This window comes from Pholcus phalangioides, unplaced genomic scaffold (genome assembly GCF_987345545.1).
Source record: "Pholcus phalangioides strain wild (caught in Gottingen) unplaced genomic scaffold, Ppha-v1.0 ptg000002l_1, whole genome shotgun sequence".
Lineage (NCBI taxonomy): Eukaryota > Metazoa > Arthropoda > Arachnida > Araneae > Pholcidae > Pholcus > Pholcus phalangioides.
In genome coordinates, this window is record NW_028301595.1 from 1,233,019 (window position 1) to 1,246,294 (window position 13,276).

Here is a 13,276-nt window from a genome sequence, read left to right on the forward strand (position 1 = left end):
TGCTTTCTATAGATACATTTTGGAGCTCAGCAATTCTAACATTCTGAATATGTTGAGATTTTAGGAAATGCACCATAATTTTTCTATCAAGAGTTCCTAGCTTGTCATACAAAATGTGTTTGAGGGGCTCCTCTTTTTGAAATAATGTCAGAAAGCCATTGAAAAGTTCTGATGCTTCTTTCAGAAACAAAGCTTTTACCAAAACACTTTTATCTGAAAGGACTTCCTGGATTTGATGATGTCGAGATGAGTCTGATCTGGACTCCACTCTTTACTTCTGAATCAATGCTGAATTATTTTTCATTAATTCTGGAATTTTTCTTCATTAATTCTGGAAATATTTCCTTTATTCATTATTTCTTTCATTAATGCTGAAATTATTTCGTTTATTAATACTGGAATTATTGCTTTTATTTATTTTGGAATTGAAATTCTCTTTTTCATTAAAAACAATAATTTTTCTTTCATTAATTCTGGAATCTTTCTTTCATTAATTCTGGAATCTTTCTTTCATCAATTCTGGAATTCTCTTTCATCAATGCTGAATTCTCTTTCATCAATTCTGGAATTATCTTTCGTTAATGCTGGAATTATCACTTTCATTAATGCTTCAATTATCACTTTCATTAATGCTGCAATTATCACTTTCATTAATGCTGCAATTATCACTTTCATTTATATTTTGGAACTGAAATTATCTATTTCATTAATTCTAGAATTTTTCTTTCGTTAATTCTGGAATTGTCTTTTGTTAATACTGAAATTATCGCTTTCATTAACTTTGAAATTATCTCATCGATGCTGAAATTATTCCTTTCATTTATTGTTTTAAATGCCTATTTATGCCATAAGAAAATAACGGAGGATTGTGTGTGTTTTCATGCAGAGTCATGTGATCTTCCGTTGAATGATGTTGCGGACGACGTTCTCAGCACTGCCAAGGCGAAGACCACTGACATCATACTCCCTCCAGCTTGATGGTGCAAGCATAGTGCGCCCGTATTTCAGATTCCGAAAACCTGCATCGTCTCCAATTGGTTAAAAAACTCGAATTTTTTTAGATCAAAATTCAATGACTTGTAGTGAAAATTTTTCTTAATTTTGCTGTCTGTCAACTTTGGATAGTAAAATAGAACCTGGGAGTGCAACTACACTGCTCAAAACAATTAGGGAAGCAAGCAAAAAAGTGAAGAAAACCGTGCGAGACAGCCACGTATTGGCATACAATGAATAGTACACGCGTATCAATGCGCAATACAGAAAAAAGACGTAAAAAAATTTGGAATTAAGCTTTAATTCTTTGAAAATATGGAAAAAACATGAAAAGATGATTTAGGGCAACAATTTGGTTACATGTAAACGATAAAAAAGGGTACTGTTTAGACATGATGCATGAGTTTTAATAGGGCGTGTGGTCTCCTCGAACAGCTAAGACTGCTGCACACCTGTTTGCCACGGATGCCATGAGGTTATCGATCAGACTTTGGGGGAATACTGTTCCACTCCTCAAGAAGTGCAATCTGCAAGTCTCGGACAGTAACAGGCGGCCTTGGTCGCGCAGCAATGCTTGATTGGATTCAGGTCAGGAGAGCACGCTGGCCATTCCATACGCTGTATTGTTTCAGATTCAAGCATGTTCTCCACCAGATGAGCTCTATGCGGTCGGGCATTATCATCCTGGAAAACAAAGGAATCTCCAATGGCTCCAGCGTAAGGGATGACATGAGGTCGCAGTATCTCGTCTGCATACCTTCGGGCCGTCAAAGTGCCATTCCGAGTGATATGCGTACGTCCGCCTATGCTGATTCCACCCCATACCATCCAACTAGCTCGTCTGTATTGTGATCTTTCATGAACGAATGCGGGGTTATTTCGAGTGCCCCTGTCCCTCCACACCAGAACACGTCGAGTGTCACACTCCAGACTGAATCGGGACTCGTCTGTAAACAGCACTTGGCTCCAATCATGTTGCTCCCAATCTCGATGTTCAGCAGCCCATCTTCTTCGGGCCGCACGGTGGCGTGGGGTCAACGGAATGCAGACCAGTGGCCTACGTGCATAGAGCCCTCCCTCATGAAGCCGATTACGTACTGTTTGGCTGGACACCCTTCGTCCTGTTGCCAAGAGCAACCGTCTTTGCAGCTGCGTAGCATTCTCTGTCCTCAAGGAAACAGTTATTTTCCGGATATTATGCTGAGGTGAGCTCGGAAAGGAAAGTCATCACGTCTCCGCCGGGACTCGAACCCAGGCCCTCTTGCATACCGGGCAAGCATGCTACCATCTACACCACTGGAGACACATGAATCTGCCTTCCAAATTTCACGCACTGTGTCGTGAGGCGCTGAAGTAGAGGCATTAGTAGCCTCTCTCAACTTCAGGAAATGGCCCCCGAGTGGGACGGTTTAGAGAGATATAGATGGCTTTTTTCTCAGCCAGAGATATCAAGGAAACAGTTATTTTCTGGATATTATGCTGACGTGTAGATGGTAGCATGCTTGCCCGGTATGCAAGAGGGCCTGGGTTCGAGTCCCGGCAGAGACGTGATGACTTTTCTTTCTGAGCTCATCTCAGCATAATATCCGGGAAAATAACTGTTTCCTTGATATCTCTGGCTGAGAAAAAAGCCATCTATATTCTCTGTTCTGTTTCGATGGGCTGTTAACCGTATATACCGGTCATCAGTTGCTGTAGTGGCATGTGGCCGACCTTGCCCTGGTCGACGTCTAACATTTCCTGTTTCTTGGAATCGATTCCACAGCCTTGCAACAACACTTCTGGCGACTCCAACAGCGTCCGCGACACTACGTTGTGTTTGCCCGGATTCCAGTCTGCCTATAACATGCCATGCCATGGATTCCGGTAAATCACGTTGTTGAGACATCCTCAAGTCACCTTGTCTCAAAAAAAAAAAGACTGCGCAATCGAATTTCACAGTTACGGCAGTAAAACAGACATTTCTGCAACATCCCGATTTCTGCCCTTATCTCCTTTTTCTGGTTTTTGACGTCATGAACTTTGATTTGCATATGAAGTTTTCTTCTTCCGTTTCCTGCTAGGCTTTAAATTATGGATGATTCATTTTATGTTACTTATCGGTATACATCTTTGCGTAATTTTGTTAAAACCATGTGCCCCCCTAATTGTTTTGAGCAGTGTATATGTTGTATGGTATCTCCCTCCCTCTTTTCTGTACAAACTGGAAGCTGAAAATTTTATAAAACTGCCATTCATGGATTGCAATGTAAAGTGACAATCATTAAATACTAATTCATTCACAATACGAATGCCTTCTCTGAGATTGTGTCAGATGTCTCATTAAGTATGGACTTTAATAAATACAGGCCCTCTAGATCCATTTCTCAAAAATTTTAATTTTTACTCAAGATTATATAAACTTGCTTGTCTGCACAGAGTTTAGTTGCAAACTGAGCAGTGTGTAAGGGTTGCTTACACTGGACAACAGTCTGACTCAATGTTGGCTGTTATTGCACGTGCTGCTTGACGTGTTGTTGCTTCCAGTGGGCAATCAGCCTAATGCTCTATCTTATATAAGAAGCTTTTCGTAGATATAATATGTATCATTCATATGAAAAATGTTCTTTCCCTGATAAAGTATGGTTGCGCAATATTTTTAAATAGCGATTTATTTATTGCTGCTTATGTCGATTTGTAAATAATGTAAAATAATGTTTTTTTGATAACAAAATCACATGATTCTTGGATATTCCAAGCTAGAAGCATGAATGTGCAAATTTTAATTACTTTTTTTTAAATCAGCTGGTCGGATACCTTATTTTGCTATCTAAGTTTTGCCTGAAATGTGAATTTGTATCCCTAGTGACATACATGTCATGGAACATTTTAAGAAAATAAATTCCATAGAGTAACAAGGGTTTAAATATTCAAACGTTATTTCCCCATTGAAGAGCAGATCAACTTTGCCAAAGAATATTAAGAAGTCACCAACGAATAAGGCAAATATACAGTATTTGAAACACATTTCCCATGTATATAGAAATGTCCTCTCCACTTGTCAATACAAGATTCATTGAAAGACTGGTTATTTGTGGAGATGAAGATTACAAGGAAGAAAATTCATCACTGAGCGTGATCTGTCCCCGTGGGGGCAGTGATGAATTTTCTTCCTTGTAATCTTCATCTCCACAAATAATTAGTCTTTCAATGAATCTTGTACATTTCCCATAGTTTTTTTTTTCCCAAGGACATTTCCCATTCATGATTTTAGCAGGAAGAGGGGTCGATATATGATTGAACAAAAGAATTATACTTGAAGTTTACAAGCATAAAAAAACAATGTTATATCACTAATTACCTACTTGAGATGATCTACCTGACTGCGAATGAACAGAAGATATACCTGACTGCGAATGAACAGAAGATCTACCTGACTGTGAATCAACAGAAGAGCTGAAAATATTTTTCGAACTGCTGTTGTTTCTGGGTTGCTCCCTAAAAGATTAATAAATAAAATAATGATTCAGAAGCACATTACAAATGCTGGATATTACTATTAGTGGAAGTTTTTTTTTTGACATACAATTACAAATCTTTGAAATCATAATTTCAAGTAAATCTTGACAAATAATTCTTACACAATCGGACATTTTTGAATAATTTTCACGAATTCTATCAAATTCCCTCTTAGAATTCTAGCTCAATTGTAGTATTTCCCAGGGTATAAGACAATACACTTCCCTTTGTTAAAAAAAATAGTTGAATGCTGTTGTAGCATGCATGCCCCCCTCCACTGTTATGGCGCCAACCCTGCTTAGCTAGCGTCATAAATTTTCAGTGAACAAATAGCTAACTCGTTATTATTGGTTAACATAACAGCAGCATAGAGCAGTGTTTCTTAACCTGGGGCCCCCTTGCGGTCCTGGGATGTTCTGGGGGCCATGGGTGGAAAGCAGACAAAAGTAGAGCCACGACAAGTGGTGAAGTGGGCTACAGAGAATTGTAAAGAAATAAAGCTTTCAAGTGAAAAAATGCGGGAAAGAATGTCTACTTTCAGAATCTAGCATTGCTGTCCGTGTTACTAGCGCAACCTAAACCCATATGTTTAAAGCTCGGGGCTTCATTTCCATAGGGCCTAAAGGAATAGATCTGGTGCTATGATTTTCAAGTGTAAGTATCAAATATTCAAGCTGTTATACTACCAGCTAATTATGGGCCCTCAGAACACCACTATGTCAGAAAACCCATGATGTTGAGACTGCCATGCATACAACTCCCATTTAAAGAGACCTATTTCTCTCATATAATTTGACTATTGGGTGGAATGAATCCCCTCAATGTGCATCTGTGCTTGGTCCAGGGTTCCAGAGATCGATCATATTTGGTAATTTTGTCCGTTATAAATTTAGTTCTGACTCAATTCGATTCGATTCAATAAGTAAAAAAAATCTCAGATGAGGGGGTAGGGGCCCTCGATAAGATTAGGGAGCCATGAGAAGAAAATATGGTCCAAAGGGGGGGGCCATGGGCTGAAAAAGGTTGAGAAACACTGGTATACAGAAAAATACTTTGAAAATAAAGAATGAAGGTGGTCTAGAAAACTCATTTCTCATGAATACCTAAATGGTATCTTAAAGGTGAACAACCAACCTATTTAAAGAAATAGATTCCCTGATAAGAGATAGTGTATAATGAACATAGTTCACCAGTATTTGTTTAACGTTACAAGATAAGTTTTTCAAGAATGCATGTTTTTTATGCACTGGTCATTACATTTCAATTGGTATGGGTAGTCATTAACAGGGCCACAACTAGACACTTGATCAGCCAGGACAAGCATGTATTTTGGAATGCCCTTGTAATGTTGAAGGAGAGGTTAAATTATCAAAATTGTGCCTCACTCCCGGTGCGCCCCCCCCCCCCAATAAATTACCAAACCGTGTGCTTCTCTCCCCCCCCCCCCCCATCAGTTGCAGCCCTGGTCATTAAGAAATAAATCATCTCCCTCGATTTGGTCCATTCAATCATGTTAAAATAGTTGTTCTTTCAATATTTGAACAGGAAATTATTTATTACAAAACTAATATATGAACTAAAAACAAAAATGCTATTATCATTTCCCCTTGTTTATATTGTTTTGCACTTATAAAATGTGTCGCTAACTTTATACAGAATTGCAATAATTTCAGTGCGGTAAGCACATGTTTGTCAAGTTTTATATGCAAAATATTCAAGTGGCTTTACAGTGTTTACCATTTTACCAATTTCTCAACATAAAATTAAATGCATACAAAATATGTTATTTTATTATTCATGGAGTTTTATTTTATTCATGGAGTAATACACCAATTAAAATACAGTAGTTCGTAATAAACATGTGAATTTATATAATGGTACTTCTCTGAAACACTCGTGGTAGGAAAACCCTGAACTGATATAGCGCCAAACTCGTTATAGTGCCAAAATGCCTTGAGACAGGAAGGTGGTGTTAAATCTGGGTTCTAAAAAATCAGAAGCATCTGCATCTATGCATTTTAAAACATGAGATTTTTTCTTCACAAACTGCATTACAAACACCCCATAATTACAAGGTTTCGGTGATTATTTGGTAATAAGCATCCCATGCATTTCCATCTATGCTTGAAAAGTTGAGAATAAAATATGCATTACAGGGCTGGACAAATCTCAAAATTTAAATGCCTGAATCAATATTTCACATGACTGAAAAACATTTTCCCTTTTGAGAAAATTTTTCCCATGCATTCAAAGCAAATGTGCTGCTATCTATTGATGGAAACATGGAGATAATAGAGAAAATTAAGAGTATTGCACTACATTAAAAAAATTTCAAATTATTCCCTTTGTTTGATGAAATCTTCGAATATTCTACAACACTAAAGAATTTCTTACATGGATCAATTTTTTCGTAATTCAATCATAACACATCACTTACTTCACTTCTAAAATATAGATGGCATCACTGAAAAATCAAACACTACATATGCACTCAGACTGTTAGGTACACCCACACACAGATACACTTCCGGCATAACTCACTAGGTAGTAAACCACCCATAGATGGTGATAGACCTGAGTTGTTCTCGGTTTGAAAGAAAAAAAAAAGAAAAGGTTGCATTTGTCAAGTTTTGTAAATGAACATTCATAAAACTTTTATAGTGTGGTGTAACGAAACTTCCCTTTCATAATATTTTCCCCACACATTAAAAATAAATGTGTTGCCATCCATAGATAAAAACACTCACTGAACAATTTAAATAATGAGAAATATATCTATATATATTTTTTTGTATTTCATTTCTCCAAATTTTCCATAACCCCTAGAAATTTTTCCTCCATTTTTTTGATTTTTCATATGCCTGTGTCAGGAATGTGGTCGAAAACAATACATGACCGACCAGGCAGAATTTTTACATGCCATGGGCATGTCGGGTAATAGATTTGTCCAGCCCTGCTGCATTAGAAACATGGGCAGCGATACAGAAAGGGGGCAAGCATAAAAGATATTTGCAGGGTGACCGTTACCTGTTCTGCCAAACAAAAAAAAGGGTGATAGAGAGCCCAAGTGGAACATAGAACACCCTACCCCAATCCTGTCCTATCTAGAACTGTTTTCGAGTTTGAAGAAAAACGAGTCAATGAAAAACAAATTTATGCAGTTTCTGAAAGACCTACATAAAAACTAAGTACATATTTGGGAAGAGTAGACAAAGTCGTATAAGGAGACATCATTTCAATGGATATTTGGATTTAATTGTGAGCTACAAGCACTGAAAGATTGGCAAAGCAGGCCCGTCATTTAGAGGGGGAGGCAGGGGGGTAACCCCCCTCCCGGCTTTTGAAAATACACTAAAGATGGTATATATACACACATATATACACATACATTGAGTACATTTTCTTTGCCCCCTCCCCGTGGAAAAAGTTTAAATGACGGCCCTGTGGTAAAGCTTAAAATCAAATTGTCACCAAAATATTTAATTGGCAATTCCGCAAACATCCTTCTAGTTACAATCGGTCAAATTTACCAAAAACTAGTCCATTGTACCAGCTTTCGAAAAAGTTTTCAATAAACCATATCAATGTTTTAGTTCAGGAGAAATTTGGCCTTTTATTTGTAATACAATCATTGAAATAAGCGTTTGTCGAAATATACCTTTCATTAGATTTTGGTAACAATTCAATTTTCCATTTCCCCAATCTCTCAGCTCATTTATAGACATTAAATACAGATATCTTGATAGAAATGGTGTCACGTTACAGGATTTTTTCCGCAAAATCAAATTGTCAACAAAATCTGTAATCACCAATTCTAAATTTTTGTCTAATATATACTCTCTACTACTACTTTACTATCATGTCCCCTTGAGACTTTCAAGTCTATCTCTGCTTATGATTAACTAGTTAACATAGTTATTATTGCAGGATCAAAAACCAGAAATGCTTCGGTAAAAAAAAACACCTTTTTGATAATGAACATTTGAGAATCCTATTTCACATCCTAGACCTAGAGCATAAATTTTACTGGAATAATAAATGCAGCAAACTTTCAGCTTGAAAACATGAGACTTACTTTGGATCGCAAACCTCTCTCTTGGCTCTCAAAATGTTCTTATGCCATAAGTACCCATTGAATTCCTGTACCACCCTATCAGCATCAGGCTCACAGAGATATTTAATGAACCTTAATTGAAAGCATTTATAAGAGATTCAATATCAATAACAAAATGTTAGAAAATTTAAAGATTTTGTGTGGTTAGTATTCTTAATCATTCAATGATAAACCATATACAGGGTGATTATAAAAAAACTATCCCGACATATGGGCCCCTAACTATCATACCATTCACAGAAACTGAATGAAATTTTGGCATAAGGTATTTTGAGGTATGCGCTCAAGAATGATATGGAAAACAACAGTGTCACTCTAACAGTTACGGTTACAGTGAGAAAATTTCGAAAATATCAAATGGCAACACCAAGTTTTTTGTATTGGAATGTGATCTCCATTGTGAAAAACCCTAAATAGCGTTCGAACGGCAACTGTAGCATGAAAATCATCGGCGGTAGATAGGCTAAAAGTGAGGACAACCAACAAGGACAGAGAAGCAGCATAAAATAAAGCATTTTATTGTGTTTCACAAATTTTCCACATGACCTTGTGGACGACTAATCAGGCTGGGATCTCAGCCGAAGAAACAGTGTGACGAATGAAACGAACATTAATGCTCTGGTGCACGGCAAAGTCCTTTTTCCTTGCCTAGCTCCGGGGATTTTCGTGCTACAGGTGCCATTCCAACGCTATTTAGTGTTTTTCAGTATGGAGATTGCATTCCAATACGAAAAACTTGGTGTTGCCATTTGATATTTTCGAAATTTTCTCACTGTAACCGTAACTGTTAGAGTGACACTGTTGTTTTCCATATCATTCTTGAGCGCATACCTCAAAATACCTTATGCCAAAATTTCATTCAGTTTCTGTGAATGGTATGATAGTTAGGGGCCCATATGTCGGGATAGTTTTTTTTATAATCACCCCGTATATTACCATCTTATAATGAAAACTGTAGTACATAGAAAATTCCCATTTACAGGAAAAGCAAAAACAGGATGGGGGAAATCCCATTGAATAACACCCAAAAAATGGGGTTTTTTTCTCCACAGAGAGCAAATTGTAGCAGATTTTTTTTTCAAAAGCTGTAATAGGTAAGATATGTTCTCTATCTAAAACTGTCAAAAACTTTTAAAAAAAAAAAAAAAAAACATTTATGTGCAAGGCTTTCAATATAAGATGACAATATGTTGCACGGAAGGAAATTATCATTCAAATCGAAAACCTCTTCGTACAATAAGCACGATGAGTCCAACGTTCACTCTTATACAAATACAACGATACAACAGGGAAAATGCCCAACAAGGTGACAGAGAAAAAGATGCCCATAAAAATATGGATGTCATATATTTCAAAAATACAGCAACCCAATTAAAAATACAATTAACAAAAATTATAAACAATATATACATATAAAATATTATACAATGCCCATAAAGAATACTTATGGTTGTCTTATTCTAAGAATGGATAGCTTCTCGATTTACCATCGTTTATCATCGTTACCATGTTTATCATATTTTTTTTTAAACTTGTCAATTGTATTACAATATACTACCTCCGGGGGTAAGCTATTCCATTTATTAACAAAACTATTAGAAAAAAATTCCCTGCGACACCATAACCTTACATTGTCCCTCACCAATTGATACTGGTGTCCCCTTGTAAAAGCAGTCGATTGGCGGTGTACTAAAATTTCATGGTCCATCCTATCCATCCCAATGAAAATTTTTAACGCTTTGATCATATCTCCTCAACACCTGCGTTCATCCAATGTAAACATATTCAAAAAATGATGTCTCTCTTCATAACTCAAGCCCTGTGTGCCAATAAGGACACGCGTAGCTCTTCTCTGCACCCCTTCAACCAAGTCTATGTCCCTCTGTTGGTATGGTCTCCAAAACGTTACAGCATACTCCAGTCCAGAACGAACTAAACCTGGATGAACACAGGTGTCGAGAAGTGTATGATAGAAGTGTTAAAAATTTTCAATGGGATGGACCATGACACCAGTATCGATTGGTAAGGGACAATGCAAGGTTATGGTGTCGCAGGGAATTTTTTACTAATAGTGTTGTTAATAAATGGAATAGCTTACCCCCGGAGGTAGTAAATCGTAACACAATTGACATGTTTAAAAAGAAATAAGATAAACATGTTGGGGTAAATCGAGGAGCTATCCATATTTAGATTAAAAGACAACCATAAGTATTCTTTATGGGCATTGTATAATATTTTATATGTATAATATTGTTTATAATTTTTATTAATTGCATTTGTAATTGTGTTGCTGTATTTCTGAAATATGACATCCATATTTTTATGGACATTTTGCCTGTTGTGGCGCTGTACTCTGATTGGTTCCATATCTCTTTATTTGCATACGCATGCCTGTACCACTTTTTTTGGCTCTTCAGTTTACCTAATGATAGTATTTAACAGCATTTTCTACACCTTCCTAAAAACTTTTCCAGATCTTTTTGCAATAGCACTGATTGTTCTGCAATGTATGTCACAGATACCGGCATATTCTGCTTTGGGGCAGTGATGTAATTCCAGTCACTAGTGTGGTGAAATTTTTTTGAAGATTTGTGCCTTTCCAGCAATATTATTCATTTATTTTGGAACATCAATGTTTTTATATAGAGTTAGCAAAAAAGGAAATGAGATTCATACACTTGTTCAACTCTATAAAAGAAAACCAATTGTGGTTGACTTACAGATGCGGTTAAAAAATAGAAAGTAAAGTCACACATTGAATCTAATGACAAAGGGGGAAATGAATCTAAGAAAGGAATACAATTCCCTATTGCTAGTAGAAGCTATGGACATGTTGGAAAAAAATTGGCTTTTGAAGCTTGAAAATAACATCTTTCATTCTCTAAATCAACCTGAAGATTTTCTAAAATGTTTGAGTATCCAAAAGAAAGTTTTAGTGATCATATATGATTAACACAAACACTACTTGCAACAGCGAGAAAATTGGCATATTTAAGTAATAGCATTCAATACATTTTCATATAATTATCAAGAATTTTTTGTGTCTGTCTAGTTATCTTACATGGATGAATTGGATAATAGGAATTTTGGATGATTCAAACTTCTTTTTGCAGTCACTTTGAGCTTCGAATTAACCAAGTTTGATGGTGGCGGTCATATTACAACAGTCATCTTCAACCTGTTACTCGCAAGCACCAAGGGTGTTCAATGCTCATGCCAAATTTCATTCACTCTTCAATTAAATATCCCGTAAAAAGTGCATTAAAAAATTATGATTATATGTAGATTTCAAGTATACGTATGTAAACATTGCAATAAGGCATACATGCTCAACTTATTGCTCATGGGTTTAATGTGGCCCTCGACCTTAAATTCTAATTTTGTGAAAATGAACTAAGCGACACATTTGCAGAACACTTGTCACCTGCAGTACAGTTCTGCATCACTCAAGTGGCCCCCAACACATTTAAAGATCACTCAAGTGACCTGGGGGAAATTAACAGATTACCTAAGTGGCACACAGCACATTTACAGAAAACTTAAAAGGCCCACGACATTCACAGATCACTTAGTGACTGGCAAAACATTTACAAACCAATGAAGTGGCTTGCACTCTTCCACTTACCATAAGGGGTGATCTATGTTTGATAAGCATAGGCAGTGCTCATGACTCAAGAAAGGTGGAAGATTCCTGTATTAGAACCATTATTGTTTCAAAAACATAATACAGTCCATGCTGCTTAATATGATCATATCGGGACTCTGGGTTTCTGATAATGATCGAATGATAGCAATTATCTGAAAAAAAGTCCCATTCACAAGTATGGTAACCATACATCCTGTTTAGTTAAAGGGGATTGGTGGAACAAAACAACCATTTTTATTTCCTACATAATTGACTGCAAAATGTTCGATTGTTCCCTTTTCTTTCTTTTTTTTTATTCTTTTATGCTTTATTTCTACATTTGCATGTGGTGGTTCTGTTATCTCAGGAAATTCTTTAACTGATGATATTGAGTGTCGCCTGTAATCAGCTTCATTGCGTGAATTGATGCTGATTGAATTTTTGCTATAGATGATAAATTGGTTACCGAATCAAATATTTTTCTTAAATTTAGATCAGGAGTAAGACCGAAATTAAAAAGAAAATCTGTGCCTATTATTGGCGTGGACACATTTGCTATTAAAAACGGCCATTGGAATTTTCTTCGTAAATTCAAGTCAATTGTGAGAAGTTTTTGTTGATATACATTAATGTTAGATGCATTTGCCGAAACGTCAGATCCTGTATCTATAAGAAAATATATGTTTTCTTATATGTTACAAAAAGGTGACGGGATTTTGTGGGCAAAGTGAATGCCGCCTCTACACTTTGCTTTCCACGTTTCCCGAATTATTGTAAGTACACGGATGTTCACATTTTCGTCAAATTTTCTGTGATAGAAACAAAACCGATTGTTTTCCAGACTATGACTTCTACTTCTATACCTAAAATTACGTCTGCCTCTGTATCGAAAATTAAGCCTTCAGCATAGAGTTTCAATATGATCCGTTAACTTCCTAATTTCGGCAATTAAAAAATTTTCCGAGGAACTTACCATTTGAGAGGATGCAGAGGGGATGCTACTGGCTATTGGTGCAACATTGTACTGATTTACTTCCATCACACGA

The 13,276-nt window shown here is 36.5% G+C and overlaps 1 protein-coding gene across 5 annotated transcripts in view; it reads right to left on the reverse strand.

The window, feature by feature from the left end:
- LOC149089039 (serine/threonine-protein kinase 31-like) overlaps positions 1-13,276 on the reverse strand; it is a 123,329-nt gene that overhangs the window by 100,782 nt on the left and 9,271 nt on the right. For 2 of the 5 annotated variants that reach the window (XM_089236783.1, XM_089236801.1), the window contains exons 3-4: positions 8,567-8,677; positions 4,334-4,470 (exon numbers count right to left, since the gene is read on the reverse strand). In XM_089236783.1, coding sequence (XP_089092909.1) covers positions 4,334-4,470; positions 8,567-8,677 — 248 coding nt within the window. The remainder of the gene's footprint in view (positions 1-4,333; positions 4,471-8,566; positions 8,678-13,276) is intronic. The other 3 variants (XM_089236790.1, XM_089236794.1, XM_089236806.1) reach the window with 3 other exon arrangements.